Genomic DNA, 16643 nt, shown 5'->3' on the forward strand with positions numbered 1-16643 from the left:
ACAAGTTGGTACACAGAGTTCATGGTTGACTCGATGACTGGAAGGTGTCCAGGTCCTGTGGCTGCAGAACAAAGCCAAATCAGGATATCTCCCCGTTTTTCTTGACAGTTGGCATGAGGTGTTTGCGATGCTATGCAGGGATTGGAATTGAGATCCAGTCCTTGGTAAGAACTTGTTCCTTTTAGTTCAGTTCCTTGGAATTCTTAGTCTGCCGCTTATCAATCGTACAATCACCTGATTTCAGTTCTTGTACCAGAAGAGGACATTAGCAGTACAGTCTAGAGCACTGATGTGGATAATTTATTTGTGTTTTATTGCAAAAAAGGACAAGAGCACAATGGTGAAGTGGTAAACTGCATCCAGAACAGCAACAGCTGCATTATGCTGCTAACACAACTTCAAGCCTGCAAGCATCTGCACAGCAGCATTCTAATACTAAGCTAGCCAAGAAAGCCAAAGTGATGTTAAAGCTGAGTGAATGCTGACTCCAGGCCAGCAGCCTGAAACTGAACTTCAACGGGTATCAAAAGCACTGACGAGCATTGAGGCTGCAACCTCTGTTTCTACCTGTTTCTAAAGTGGAATCACCATGGCGATCGCTTTAAAGTCTCGGCGCTGGTTTCCATCTTTATTTTCTGTTGTCAGCTTTGTGTTCATACCTAAATACTAAGAGAAAGATCATAGTGTGTCCTCATTAGCATAGGTGTTTGTGTTGGTGTGTGGAACCACACAGCATGCAATTACTTTGCACAAATACCTTTGATCTGCTGCTTAGCGATAGTGGTGAATCTCAAAGGGGAGCCAGTGAGAATCGGATAAGAAAATCGATAATGGAACCGGAATCGCTAAATTCTTATCAATTTCCATCCCTACTGATATGCTAGCATGTGGTGTTGTTCAATATGAGCAAACATCTCCATTTTGGTCGTATCTACCCAAGGGGTGTTATTCCAGAGGTCTTGTGGTTTGTTGAAATACAATTTTTCTAAGCTGTCCTGTCATGTTCTTTTCACAGGGAAGAGACTGTCTCCTGACAAACACTTCAAACAAGCCTTACTTTTTCCATTTTTTCTAATTTCAATAAGTCCTCTGAAACTGCTCTTTTTCACACGACTGGATAGAAATTTTGCATATTCTCTATCAGGTCCTTACTATCATTTTAGGCGCAAAAATCTACTTTACGCCCTTGCATCTCTTGCCAGGTGTGTAGCGTGGCTTCTTGTAGAATTCACTCTGCTGATGATGAAAAAGAGCATAACTTATTGCTACTAATGAACTGCTCATTTGTAATGGTGGTACATAATGGTGATGAGCAACAGGAGTTCATAGTTTTTCCCACCTTTTTATTCCTAATCGCATCTCTTGCAGCACAGCCCCAGTAGAGACATTGCCATATGACCTAATTATCTCTCATTAGTGGCCTCAGTAATTACAGGCCCTTTTACAGCTCCATCTCTTCTGTCTCACATAGGAGGGGATTTCAATTAGGCTTGCCTTGCAGCTCTGCCTGCCTTACTTTCACAGCTAAGCCACACTGTCACCTGTGTAGCCAAGCATAGCCAAGCGGCATGAAGCCCAGTGCTCACAGAAAGCTCCCAGCAAGTGTTTCTGCATCTGAGTTTTATTCATTCCATATCATACCCCCATCAATGAGACATGACAACGAGACAGCTTGAGGAGGTATCTTCTTTCACTGAAGAGAAAAATAACCTTTTATGCCATCTTCTTCATGAAAAATACATAAGAAACAAACTATGTATTGCAGCAGATCTGCCTGTCACAGGTAAATAGCATGTGATTTGCAAAATCTCAGACATCTGAGTGACAGAAAATGCCTCCATCAAGCCACATTCGTCAAACATAACTAGAAGGGGAGAAAAGAAGATTGAATCAGAGGCCCCTACGTTATTCAGCTAAAAGCACAGTCAGATTCATAAGTACAGGAAAGTGGGGCGGGGAGGGGGGGTATGAACAGGAGGAGGCCTGAAATTGTTGAGTGGAGGCGACGAATTGCTGCACACACCTCTTCCCTCTACTCATGCTTATCATTTAACTCTCACTCCAACCTCAGCGCCAAATCATTCACCCTAATTAAAAGGCCAACGAGGAACACCAATCAATACTGCAGAGGGATAATTAACCCCTTGTGTTCTCAATTGTCTCTACAAAGGTGAAATTGAAATTGATTGAGATTCCCTTTTGTTGGCTAATTGTTGCCCTCAGCTGGGTGAAAGAGTGTCTGCTAATAGTGCGTGCGCTGCTATCAAGAGCAAGTGGCATTTATGCAGGTTGCAGCAAAGGAGCTTCATGACTACAGTAGAAGGGTTGCTTTTATTTTGAAAATACATTGGGGAGTAGCCACTTTGAAAAAGAAACACAGTACAGGAAAAGGATGAGTTTTATTACTTAATGAAGCAAACAGTATTACCTTTAAGCCTGCTTACCTTTTACATATGTGCATCACTGCTGTGCAATATGGAAAATTTGGGTGTTGATCAGATACCAAGGAAATGCGAGGACAATACTGCCGATACTGATACTTTAGTTTTTATGTATAAAACTTTCAGGAATAGTCTTGGCAATTAAAAACAAAATAAAACAAAAAAATAAAAACCCAAAAAACAAAAGACAAAACAAACAAACAAAAAACATACTGTGTACAAACAAGCCCTCATCTAAAACATAATTTTTATTTAAAAAGCAGACATCTGTTACTCCTCAGTAAGATATAAACTTATGATCACATTCAGTGTCTGACAAAAACAAAGCAAGAAGAATTTTCCAAGTTTAGGAGCAAATCCAGTCATTTAAGGTCACGTTTTCACAGCTTCGCCCTGATCAAGGTGACACTCCCAAGTGCCGCAGCCCAGACGCTGAAGATCCCCAACCACCAGCAAATGTCTTTGCAGAGTTTCTTTCATAAATAAATTTAAAATGAACTAAGACCACCCCAGGCATCTGACAGATGTGACCGTCTTTACCTTGTCCCTCCTTCTTTAAATATTCATTCAGTATGCGCCCCAAGCTTCACAGCTTCGGTGAAGTTCTACTCGATCAATATTGATGTGGCTCCTTTGTGCCAGGTTTGAGAAAGGGGGGGAGGGTAGAAGGTATCAAAGGTCACCCGGCGGGAAGACTGGAAGGTCAGGTGAAAGTCCAGTGCTGGTGGAGTTCGGCAGCATTGCAGTCCATCAAAATCTGGCCTCCTTTCAACGCTAAACATTGTCCACTGCTTGGATTCTTCAGAAGATTTTCCTCTGTAAAGACCCACTCCTGTTCAGGGGCCACACTGGTACCTTTCCCCTTAAGCCGGCACAGCTCAAGCTTCACCGGGTCTGATCCCACCGCCGCATGAACACACAGCTGTTTTCCAATGTTATGACGCAGCTCCTTATGAGACGTATACTCAAAGTACTGGTTGCCTCCCATGTTGTGACAATGATACATGATGAGAGGTTTACCCCCCTGGTTGTTCTCTCCAGCATCCAGGCACATATTAGACCCTAAGTTTTTAATAGATCCAGATTTTTCTGGATTTAAGTCCGGAATAAAGATCTCTGGGTAGACTGTATTTAGGTACCAGCTGAAGTTCTTGCAATGAAGCCTCTCTCTCAGATTCAGGCGATCAGAGATGTCTCCAAATCTATGCTCACTGGCCATAACTGCTGCATTTTGGTTACGCCGATAGTAGATCTTCTTGTAGTCATCCATCCAGACTTCAGCTAGGCGCACCTGGTTGCGGGTGATGACCTCAGTGCCCTTGGGGAAGGTGTGGGGGCTCTTGGTACGGAAGACGTGGCCCACCACAGAACAAGGGATGATCTCTAGCTGACCCCCACACTGCCACACCGATACTATAAAGCCAGTTTATGTAGGAGAGAGTGTGTCGTGATTTATGAGATGAATCATTATTAGTTTGCAAATTCTGAACACATTTTAATGACCGCTAAATCACTTTGATTTTTACTTTCCACAATAATTAGTAAATGCAACAAATCACTCGTTTTGTTTTTTTTGTAAATGTGCCTGTTTTTAAAGCACTTTGGGGAAACTTCTGTTGTTTAAATATGCTAAAATAGAGACAGTCAACACGAAAAGGTTCAGACATTTTTCATAGCGCATGTTTCAGTTATATTTTTTTCATTTCCAAGAAAAAAATGCAACACAGTTCAGTGGGCTGCATAATGAACTTAGAGGATAAAAACAGAGGATCGATCACGGCAGTATTGATCCCATACAAATACCAGCATCGACATTTGGATCAATCCGCCCACCTCTAATGTGCATACAGGTCAGCGCACTGCAAGCACATGTGTTAAATATACAAAACACAATATGCAAACATGTTTCAGCAGCCTTTTATTCACGATTCATGTGTATGTGTCGCAGAGCAAACTGAGGAAATACAGCATTCTCATATTTTCATCATTTTAACAAGTCCTCTCTAGTGGCACCCTCAGTGACCAGTGGATACTACTAGAGCCACAGAAACCCATTTCTCTTTTCACCACAACTTGAACAATGTCTGTCAAGCCCACACTCGGCTCAGCTTCATTTCATTTTCTTTTACCCGGCGTCGAGTCGCCTCAGGTGTCACAACCCCTAGAGAACACTTCGCCCAGCAGTCCTACTTCCTTTCTGTGCTCTTTTTCTCATCTGTTCTAAACCAACCACCTTCTTGCACCTATGTCCATCTATCCTCGGCGACTAAAGGCTATCCCTGCACATTACTAACTTCATTTGTTCTGGCCTCATTTTGCCACCAAAGTTTGGGTTGTTTTTACCAACCTAGTCCACCATGACTTACACTGAAGTTGAATGACAGACGTTTCTTTCTTCTTCATTATGGGACTTCCTACTTTAGGGGCAGTAAACTGTACATACATGATCTCAGTAATAAAATTAGAAAATAGGGCAAGTCTGTAATTTCATTAGGGAGGTTAGGATGAAAGGTGTTGCTGTGCCCCCGCTTGCTGAATGAGGCTGAGCTGCAAGAACACAGAATTATTCCCATAATTCATTTTCTGGGACAGCTGAAGCTTGTGTCAGCACGCACTAAAACACCGAAACTCTACTTTTACCATGATCTGGATTGGTGTGGACGTTTGGTCGTCAGTTTACTCAAACAAGGATTCTTTGAAATAAAAATGTTTAGATGCATTCACCTTTATAGATGCCCGAGGGCAAAGTGAACCAAAAGCTGAACGAAAATCAGCATAAACGACATGTAGCTTTAGTTTCTGTAATTAAAGAAATTAACATTAGTCATCAATACAACAGAAAATGTTTGAATTGGAGCTGCAGGGTCTCTCGAGGTTTTTAATGTGGCGATCACCTGACTACCTTTTCTCTTTGAGAAGGAGGCAACAATGAAAAAAGGTCCAGTCTGAAAAGACATCAGACTTCAGGCAGGTATAGCTTTGAAACCTGCTGTAATGAGCTGTGACAGTTGGAAAGCCGTGGACAGAAATTTCCCTCATTAGCACTGAGAGTAAAGACCAGCTAGTTATTAAATATTGCTTTCTATCCTGGGCAGGACAAGGTAATTTGGGGTTGATGCATGCCACCCTCATTGTAGGTACATATAAATCCATCCTCGCTGCAGGGGAAACAATTTTAAGAAAGAAAAAAAAACTGTGAAAACATAGCTTACCAGGTCATCATTCCTCCACTGTCACCTTGGCTATAACAGCCGCGCTAGATCAGAAATATCAGTTTTGTTCCAACAAAACAAAAAGTCTCATTGGTGTTCCCAAACCCCTCTGGGAGGGGAAACTATTATTTCACAAAGATCGGGACGAGGAAAAGAAAATCCTTGAAGATATACGCTGCAATCGTATTAGCATTAGGTAATGATGCATAATTATTTGTATTTCAGCAAACTTTTTGAAAATCAATAAGCCTCTCTTCACAGTTTGAAGCCAGAGCTTTCCAGGTAAGAGAGGAGGACTCTGGGGAGTGGGCAGCTCTCTAACTGTTGAAACCGAAAAAGGATCAAGGCGGGATAAGGCTAGGGATAAAAGTAGCTAAACAGAGATGGGAGAGAAAAAATTAATTGTGACTCTCTAGAGACATGGAGTGGAGGACGGACAACCTCTGGAAACCTTAAAACAGGACAGGTAGTCACAAAGGACTGTGAGAAAACTTCTGGAGTTCAGATGGAATGGGAAGAACAACTGTTTTTTACACTTCCTAACCTTTACCCATAGCAGGGCCCCTGTAGTGACAGAAACATGAATAAAATAGATCAGAGCAAGATTGTATCCGAAGTCATTCACTGCAAAGATATGGTAAAAAATGTCACCTTTTAGAAAGGATGGGTAAAAGGCCAGCTCCACCAGGAGGACCACCGGGGACTGCTAAGAGCCTTTGAGCTGCCCCTGACATTGTGTACAGCTTCATCTTCTGCTCCCAACGGGAACAAAACACCGCAACTGTAACATCGTAAACTATACAACATACCCACTAATAACACCACTAATCACACCTCGGGGTACCATTTAGCTTTTAATTTATAAATATTTTAGTCTTTTATTTGACACTATTTAACTGAAATACCCCAAATATGCTGCTGCTTTTGTGTTGCCTGAGACTCAAATTGGAAAACACATGGGTAAAATTTGGCAAGGATTGCGAAAAATGCTAATCTTCTTGCATACTTTGGCACGTACATGCAAAGTTATTAGAAGGATAAAAAAAAACAGCCTAATTTCCATGTTCGAGAAAATCCACAGCAAATAATTGTTCAGTAAATAACACAGAGGCCTTTGTATGTGTCATTCACGTAAGTGTGCCAACGAATGTGGACGTGTCTCCGGAGATTATCGCTGGTAGAAATTATGGGTCTCCTCCAACCCTTGCATGCATACACCTTGTTGGTTTGCAGTAAATTATACATATACATGGCTGGACTCCAGCCAGAGCTGAAAAAAGGCATCAGTCAAAAGTGTAACGTGTGATGTGTTCAAATGAGGTCACAGCGATTTTCAAAGATCTTTTCAAAGTGCTTTAAATATCAAATAGGTGACAACAACACAGCTACCCACACACACAGGTAATTATTAGGCTGCCATTACAGAATAGGGATTCTACCATTTATCCTTCAGTATCCTAACATCACCTTCAAGGCATATATGATGGTCTAAAATAGCTTTACTACCTACACACGGTGTTTCAAAAAATGTTACATTGACAACATTCCTATATCCAGTTAATCTAATCTCCTTATATGAGCCCAGTCCTTATGACAGCTGTATTGCAACATATTAGAGGCTCTTTCTGTGAGGGATAATGGCCAGTAAGGAGAAAATTGGACAGGCTTGCTTTTAGAGTGGATCCAACCTGCCCAAACTGACATCACTGACACTGGGGGCCGCTCCTGAGTGACTGCAGCTTAGTGAGAGATGACATGACAAGCACATAGTGCTTTCTGCTGCACATCCCTGGTGTCACAAGTGACCCACTTTCCCCCCTCTCTCTAATTGCAATTCCCTCTTTAAAACTGTATTACTATGCACACCCGAAGATGCATTGTGCAACTGCCTTCTGCAGTGACACGCATAAAATGCAAAGGGAATTAGTGTTTATTCTCACAGTAGTTCTGTGTGTTTAGTTTGCAAGTACAAGCACATACGTTATTATACACTTTGCAACCCTTGAACTCATGCGGTGTATTTGTATTATGCGATTTTATCCAGTGAATTAAAGGGGGCTCTCCTAAAACGAGTCCAGAAATGTGAAAATTAATGTCTCATCAGGCAACTTTATACAGAGACAAGTTTGTTTCACACATCTGCCATAATCCTTATCAAACCATCCACACGGAAACATTAAAACCACAGGTTTACAACATATGTTGTGACAGTTTACCTGCGCTGTGAAAAGTGTTAATGAAAACGTAAAATGAATTTACTGTGATCAACAAATTGTTCAGAGTGCTAACAAGATACATTTCCATTGTTTCCGACTGGGACTGGGTTTTCATTTGTCTAGTTTAGGTGATATATTTACCAGAGTCATATCAAATGACAGCAGAAGAGGCAAAAAAAAGCCTCAAAACATCTATTGCAGCTCACCAGACTGCAAAAAAAGTGATAAAGTGCAAGAATGCCCACAGACAAACATTTCAGTGTTACGTCTTCATCAGTGTCTCATCGTGCATCACAAGTCCTTGTACATACAATGTGGTTTTGTTATAAATCTCAACTACTGCGAGTTGATTAGGCTCTCCAGAATGCTTCATTAAACAACTTATCAGTGGACAATGGAGTGTAGCATGTCGGGGAGTCTAAAAGACCCGCCAGTATGTCCTCTAAATCAGCAGAAGAAGGGTGCATTGCTTTGAAATGAGACACTGAGCTGATACAGAATCCAGATGCTGAATTAGGCTACAGTTTGAGTTTGTATTAAATGCCATTGTAATTGAATGGAAAGTAAAAAACACTAGAGTCTGGCAAAGGAGAGATGCTATTATCAAGACCGAAGAAAAGCCAGCTCGTTTGATGAGGCCTCCTGGACATCCTGTAATTTATGTGAGCGAATGCTGCACGGCTTCTCCTGGGTTCCGAATGCAGAACTGGGTGTATCAACCAATTGGTTAATGGCTGGCAGAGAGAAAACCTCCCACACTTCCTGTTTTCCTGTTGGGTCTCACTCACAGGGGATTTTCCAAAATGAATAATACATCTTCTCCATTTAACTTGGAGAGCAGTCATAATGAGGCATTTCCCATCTCCAGGCTCTCACGTGCCACGAGCACTGTGCGGTTGAATTCAAAGCTGCGGTGAACCAACGTAAGGATGAGGCTCTTAAGACATGCGCAGAGTCATATTTTAAATGGGTGCAATATTGCTCGAGTTATTTACTGGTGCATTTTATCTCAGAAGATCAGAAAAATGATTTTGGGAAAGGCCCAGTTAAATATTTTAGCACAACTCAAGTGAAGAACCTGGTACCTAGTCTAATCAAACCCTGTCCTTATTGATATAATGAGATGTCAAAACCTGTCTCTAAGGGTGCTGGGAGATGGTGATATCTAGTCTTTATGGGAGAAAGAGTTAAAGTTTCCAAGTTATCATTTTAAATATCAATTAATCATTTTTTAAATTAAATATATGTTAAATTAGTTCATTTAACAGTAAATGATGCATATTTTGAATAGTATTACTGTCAGTAAATCTGTATTAAATTAAATATATAATGCTTGCCTATAGGGCCACATGGCATTAAGTCAATTAAACATAAGCTGGCAAAAGCAGAATAACAAGCTGTGGTTAAAAATCAACAATCTGAGCTGCTTTATAGATAAGATTAAGAATTAAATCCTCAGCTAGTTTTTTTTTTTTTAATAATTTTGACATTTGTGATAAGTAGTAACATGACAACGACCCCAAACTGGGAACAACTGGGTGAATATGCAGTTCTTTGCTAACATGTGGCCAGTAAGAACTTTAGAGCCTTCTCAGAGCTTTTTTCTAAGGTCTTCTGCCCCCTAGTGGCCAAAAGTGGCACGAAAGAATTTGGAGATGCTGTGGATGGACGATAAAATCCTCACGCCCATTATCAGAAATTGTGCTTGTGTCATGGGCCCTGAGTTCCTGCTGCTTCAAGAGAACATCCAGTGTCCAACAAGAGTGTATAGGAAGTTCCCGGGTGATGACAGATGTTAATACCATTAACTATTGACAGCCCTTCACATTCTCCAGGCCTAAATCGAACTGAGAACCTTTGGGATGTGTCAGTGAATCTGAAGCCATCAAATAGCACTTGTCCAGGAGCTTACTGATGTCTTGACCCAGGTCTGGAAGGAAATTCCTTGACCCGATCTACCATCTTATCAGGAGGGACACTGTCAGGAGTGAACATGGCCTGTGATTTCAAATTTCAAACCCTCAAGCCGTTTGTGATTTTTGTTTCCATTGACCATATTGCTCTCAACAAATTACAAAATGTATACCATTAAAGGATTTCAACTTGGATATTTCATTCATTAAAAGCCAATTTGTGATTGAAGCACTCCCTTATTTCACTGAGTGAATTTGCTTCATAGATGTCCTGATATATTCAGTTAAAATCAAAGAGGAAAGGTGAATTGTATGTGGCTGTATTTCTAAAACATAAACATAATACAGACAGCTTTTTTCTGATCTGAATGAAGAAAAGTGCAGTGAGGAGCAGGGAGGAGACATGGGGGAGTATTAATGTGATAAAGGGGCATGACCCATTAAAAAAAACTCCAGGCCCGACTATGACACAGTGACACGCACTCTCACTGTAATTTTACCATAAAGGAGTCAACCATTCCCCGGATGTAAATTTATTGGGGAGGCTGTAACATTTTATAGCCGGTACTCTGTAGTGGATGTGACCACATTTGTTCAGAGCTGTTGAAATTATGATCCCAGACATACTGCTGAGGAGCTTCCAGCCTCGCTGAAATTATTTTCATTACTGCTGAAAATTGCAATTAATGGCTAATTGCAAGCTGTAAAGCAGCAGAAGGTTTTCTGCGTGATAAAGAAACGAGTGTGTTTTTGCTACAATTCTTGGAACTTATTAGGAGTTTATACGGAGCCGTGCGTGCACAGCCTGTCGCTGTGATTTTAAGAGAAAAGCGAAAAGTAAGTGAAAGTATCTCTATCTGTGATTTAAACAGTGGTGACAAATATTAAGAGCGTCTCCCGTGCAGAAACAGATGGCATCCAGTTTGCTATATAATCCCCTCTGAGTCACTATCAGAGCATCCGGAGCATGTGGCCTTTATCAGTCTAGACTACTTTATCGCTTAGCTTATTTACAGATCAATAAATCAATTTGGTGTGAAAAACAAAAAAGAACACAAACAGAAAGCAGAAAAATTAACGCCATAAAAGTCCCCGTTTTCATTTCTTGGTGTGAAGTTATTTACTCGACTTGTTTCCCCGCAGACCCACGCGCTGCCTTTTCATTGGTAATGAGCAAAAACAGAAATCCTACAGAGGCATCCCGCAGCAGAGGGAGCTTAATTAAGAAATAATTGACTTATATTTTCAATTAATGGGGTTGTTTGAAGTCTGCCTCTGACAAACCGTACCTTTAGAAAGCAGGCACCTTGCGCGCATGTTGGTTGAAATGCGGAAAAGATGTTTTTTCAGAGACTGGGGAGAAAAAAGCTATGAAATAAAGGGCTTGAAATTGGAAATCTAACGCGATTTGAGATGCTAAGAGAGAACGTCTCACTTGTGATGCCCGATAGACTGGATGAGAGAGAATGCGATACTCCCTCTGCATATGTGTGTGTGTTTTTAAAGATGATTCCAGGTATAAGTTACAGAATTATGGGGAAAAAAATCATCATGACAAATTTATGTTTATTACATTCCAGCCATTAATTCAAGCTTGGCATGTGCGCACCCACGCACTCCACAAACATGTAATCTCCCTCCTACGGATTCTGCGGAGAAAGCAGAAATTTACAGATCACGCAGATCTGTTGTGACATCTAATATGAGTGGCGTTTAGCTGTTAGCACTGAGCATTCCTCCACCTCCACTCCAATAGAAACTCCACTTAGCTGTGGCCCAGGAGCAGAGGAACGTTTGAAATTCTAGCGATGTACGCGTGAAAGGGAATAGAAATGATGCCTAATGTATATGAATGGAAGCCATGGCGTTCAGGTATTTCACACTGCATGCCCTGACAGAGGCTAAAGTGAATAAGTCGTCAACTCGCATTGAAATTCATATTGTATCTCTGGCTGGGGCTGAGCCCATTTTCTCCACTGCGCTCTCGCCATGAGCCATACAATAGTCAGGGAGACATCTAATGAGGCAGGAGAAAAAAATATTAAGAGCAAAATCCTTAAACTCAGGAGTTGGCATACTCAATGACCACACTCTAAATGCAATGAGAAAATCTTTTTTTGGTTTTTTTTGTTAGGAGCTTGAGGCCGGTGGGAGGGAGAGAACAAAAAGCGGGGAGAAGAAAAGATTGAGTGAGTGACTGAGATGGGCTGTGACAATGTCAGCTTTGGTCTGGTCAGCCCGCACAGATGATGAGTGAATATGAGGGAAGCTGGAAGAAGAAAGGCAGGAGGGGAGAGCCGGAGCACAAAACCAGAGCAGGAGGGAGCTGCCAAGTGGATAAGAATATTGTAAAAAGAGTGAAAATCTGTGTAGGACAGCCACTCTGCTCGCTACTACAGAGTATCAGGTGCTCTGGGAAACACCTTCTTTCTTGACTTGGTGGGTCAGCAGTGCAGTCCAGCTCGTGTACAAAGCAGATACCCAGATTTTGCCTTTGATCCACTGGCTCTGCTGCTTCATGCAGCTTGACCTTTGGGTCTTCTTTAACCTTGCCCCACTCACCATCTGCTTGCCATTCTCAGAACCGGGTTTTGTTAGCTATGAGAATTTTCTGTACTTCAGTTAATGGCCTTCAATTTATTCCCTCTGTAAGTGCTATTGAAGCCAGAGAGTGTTGAAGTTTTCATTTCAGCAACACATTAAAGCAGCCGGCTCGCGCCTTGTGCTAATCAGGGAGCTATCACCTGCAGTGTTTAGCCGGAGTTCTTGGGCTTTTGGTAGCACTCAGTAGAAAAACCTCTTCATGACCTTCCTCCATTTAAACTTTGACCTGAGAGCGCCCTCCTTTCAAAGTCAAGACAACCTGCGCATGCTCATTTTGTGGCATCATTGCATTTTCTGTCCCTGGGATTTTTTTTGTGCAATTATGCTGAGCGTCTCCTTCGCCCTTCTGACTTCCACGTGTTTATTTGTACACTCTGCTGCGTAACATGTCCTTTTTAATAGTTCCTGTTTTCAAACCGAGCTGTGCTGTAATTAAATGTAGCTAGGCCATTACAATCACAGGCTTTGAAAGCACAACATACATGCTAAAATATCTGCAGCAGATACTGTAAATTTAATCTCCACTTGACACCAAGTCATGCATTTTATCAAACAGCTGCTTGTTGGCAAAGATCAACTTCTGATTTTCCGAGCTTCCCTAATTAGACGTAATCACAAACAGGATCCACACACATGAAAACAGTTTGAACGCCTGCTTGTTTTGATGTCTATCATATTGTTTTAAATGGTTTCAAATAAGTAGAATTTGTGATTTTATGGCCGGTTCTGCTATTACTGTTTGTCTTCCATTAGAAGAAACACAGGGAGCAGCTGCTTGGATCGTCTTTGGCTACATACTGCCCCCTAGTGGTGAGGCGCTGCATTGTCAGTCCTTATGCTGCACCTGGTTGTTTAACACAACTTTTTAAAGATGCCAAGTAACTGGATGGAGGCCAGCCTCCACATTTGAATCAACTAAATGTTTTGTTGGGAGATTATAAAATGAAGTAAACTAAATTTGCTAAACAATTTAAAGAACTCAGAAACTACCTGAAGTTAAGTTTGAATACAATTACAGTTAAGAACACTTTGAATGAGTTTTATGATTTTAACACACAAAGTCTGAATTCTTCTTCCTCAAAAGAACCAGACTCAACAAACATGCTAATGTTTTTCATTTAAGATGTAAATGCTATTAAAAAAAAAAAAAAACAACTAACAATTGTTGAAAAGTTTTCCATTTCAAAAATAAAAATATGCCACTGGAAACCCACTAGCTGCTCCACAGATAAAACCAAATGCGTCATGCATCTGCGCCTCCTTGTGAGTGCATGGCATGGCAGTAGCGCCCAATCATACTGATTGTTAATAAAACATGAGTGAATGTACAAGTTTTGCTTTTAGTATGCATGCCCTGAAAAACACATTTGTAGCAATATTAATTTGCACAACACTGACGTTCAGTTGTGCCACCCATGCAAGAGCTGCATTCAAGGATTTGTGATAACTGCTAATGAGCCTTTTATATCACTGTGGAGAAATTGTGGCCCACTCTTCTCTGCAGAATTGTTTTAATTCAGTCACACTAAAATGTTTCAAGCATGAACAGCCTGTTTATGGTCTTGCCGGAGCATCTCAACCGGAATTAAGTCCAGACTTTGACTCGGTCACTCAAAGACGTCAAGTTTGACTTTTTGAGACTTTCAGAGGAGGACTTGCTGTTGTGTTTTGGATCATTGTCCTACTGCATAACCCAAGTGCCCTTAAGCTTCAGGGCTTGAGTTGATATCCAGATATTCTTTTTCATGATTTTCTGGTAGCGAGCACAATTCATGGTTTCATCAATTACAGCAACTCGTCCAGGGCCTGAAGCAGCAAAGCAGACCGAGACCACCATGCTTGACTGGTGGTATGAAGTTCAACTGACTTTCATCAGTCCACAGAATATTTTCCCAAAGATTTCAGTGATCATCGAGATGTTTTTCTTTTCTTTTTGTGGGGCCAGTAGTGGATTTGGGCTTGGACCTCTTCCCATGGACACAATTTCTTATTGTTGAATCATGAGCTCTGACCTTAACTCTGGCAAGTGGAGGTCTTTAGATGTTGTTCTAAGTTCTTCTTTCTGGGTGAGTCATTCATCACTCTTAGAGTAATTTCAGTAAGATGGCCACTCCTTTCAAAGGTTCTCAATTGGGCTTCACTGGAGTCCCAAAGCCTTAGAAATGGTTTTAGAATCCTTTCCAGCCGGTAACATGTCAATGACTTTGTTTTGTCAGTTGTTTCTTTAGATCATGGCATGGTGTGTTGCTTTATGAGCCTGCTTCACTTTGTGACAAGGTTCTATTAAAGTCATTTCTTGATTCAGCAGGTCTGACAGTGGTCAGGCCTGGGTGTGACTAGTGAAACTGAACTGAGCTTTCCAAAAATTCTGGTTATTTATCTTTCCTAATATGTTTTTTAAATTATCTGAAATATGTTAGTGTGATAAGTGTTATACATTTTCACTCAAACTCAAATTTTGGGTCATAGTTTTTGTTGATACTGCAATATTCCTGAAACAATCATTTTATCCACAGATTTGATCATTTGATCATGAACACAACAAAAACAAAAATAAACTTTATTATTCTGATGCATTTCCTGTTGTTGTTGACTTGTGAACAATCAGCAGAAATTACAATTTTCACCAGACTAGCACCAGACTAACAAGAAGAATTTCTGTTTTTAAAGGTAGAAATGCATGAAATTAAAGCTAGAATTATTGTAATTAGTCGAACAAGAAGATGCCAGAACTTAGTGCTCAGCCCGTGAATATTAGTAAAGTCAATAAAAACGCTCAAAAGTAGAGAAAAAATCAAAAAATGTATTGAATTGAAATCAGTTTATATTTTAAGTTTAATGGCCTTTTTCTTTCTTACAGTGTGCATGTCAAAAGATGTCTCCTACTTAAAATCTCCTGCTTCGGATTTGTATAAATAATGTTATTGAACAATAACAAGACTTCCAGTCTTTTAAAGCTAATTGCTCCAAAGAAAAAGTGTTGCTCTCATTAGATTAGATCTACAAAAGGCATAGAAGTTAAAGATTCAATATTATTCACATGCAGATAACACTCTAAGCAAGAGGTTGTGGCTTGTTCACATTCATTCATAATAAAGGTCAGGTAGAGCACATTTTAAAGCTTTATAAACACTCCTTAAACCTTGCTCAAGTAATCAGTAGAGAACACAGCTGCACTGCACTTGGAAAATTAGAGTAATTGATGCCCCCAAAGCAGGAGAAGGCTGCAAGAAGACAGTAGGAAGATGGATGTTTCCTCAGTTAGAAGTGCAATTAAGAAATGTTAGTTAACAGGAACGGTGGAGGCCAGGCTGCGGTCAGGAAGACCTGGAAAACTTTGAGAAAATTGCTCATAGAATCGCTAGAGAGGCAAATCAAAAGCACAGTCTGAGTGCAAAAGACCTTCATGAAGATTTAGAGTGGTGCCACTGCATTCTGCTGTGTTCAAACAACAACTGTAAATCCCCCCAAACAAGAACTGAAAGACTCATAGCACCACAGAAAGCACCTTCATGCTGTGATCCTTGCCAAAGGGCACGCTGCTAAGCGCTGACCTATCTTTGCTGTGGGCCAATTTTTCTTTTTTATGTTGAAATTGTGGAATATGCAAATTAAAGAAAAGCAATTTGCGTGAAATATTAAATCAAATGTATCCTCTTTAACTCGGTGCCTTTTAGAAATCAGGACATCTTTATTGGCCATTCAGAGTCATTTTGACGAGCACTACTGCCCAAACGTCTGCACGGCACTGCACGCAGAGAGAAAAGCAGGCCATGCGAGTGCAGCAGAGGACCTGCGCTGCCTGTCTGAACCAGCTCTGAGTTATTCATAAGGTCGCTCATTGATGTTGGATGATGAGTTCTGGCTCGCAGTCAATGTTCTAGCTCATCTCAAAGGTTTTGGATGGGGTTGAAGTCAGGTCTCTGTGCGGGCCAGTTCTACACAACTTCTTTATATTTCTTTATATGGCTGTTTTTGTTGGTTGGAAAAAAGGGAAATGTAACAATTTCTTGACTGAAAGAACTCTTGAGTTCCGTTTGATGTCTTCCATTTAGTGGATCTGTCCTTAGAAAATGTTCCCCTGGAGTCAGATACTTTTTCTGTGTTTTACACGCTATTAGTAGAGACGCTGTTATTGGAAAGTTGATGGACCAACACTTACTTAGCTGATGTCTCCACTGGCATTATTTATAATAGCTTCAGGATGGAAAGATGAGCATTCTCAAAACAGATAAAATACAGTACCGCCCCTCATTT

The 16643-nt window shown here is 40.8% G+C and overlaps 1 protein-coding gene across 1 annotated transcript; it reads right to left on the reverse strand.

Moving 5' to 3' along the window:
• Nucleotides 1-2981: 2981 nt before the first annotated feature.
• On the reverse strand, nt 2982-6387 carry LOC146611663 (polypeptide N-acetylgalactosaminyltransferase 6-like). The gene is made up of 3 exons (XM_085343531.1): nt 6305-6387; nt 6198-6217; nt 2982-3854 (listed from the first exon to the last, which is right to left on the reverse strand). Exons 1-3 carry the CDS (start codon nt 6385-6387, stop codon nt 3145-3147), a joined length of 813 nt encoding a protein of 270 aa, XP_085199657.1. The 3' UTR covers nt 2982-3144.
• Between the last annotated feature and the right edge of the window lie 10256 nt (nt 6388-16643).

This window comes from Diplotaxodon limnothrissa, linkage group LG19 (assembly GCF_057381915.1).
Source record: "Diplotaxodon limnothrissa isolate DT_005_m linkage group LG19, D_limnothrissa_male_GT1.1, whole genome shotgun sequence".
Classification (NCBI taxonomy): domain Eukaryota; kingdom Metazoa; phylum Chordata; class Actinopteri; order Cichliformes; family Cichlidae; genus Diplotaxodon; species Diplotaxodon limnothrissa.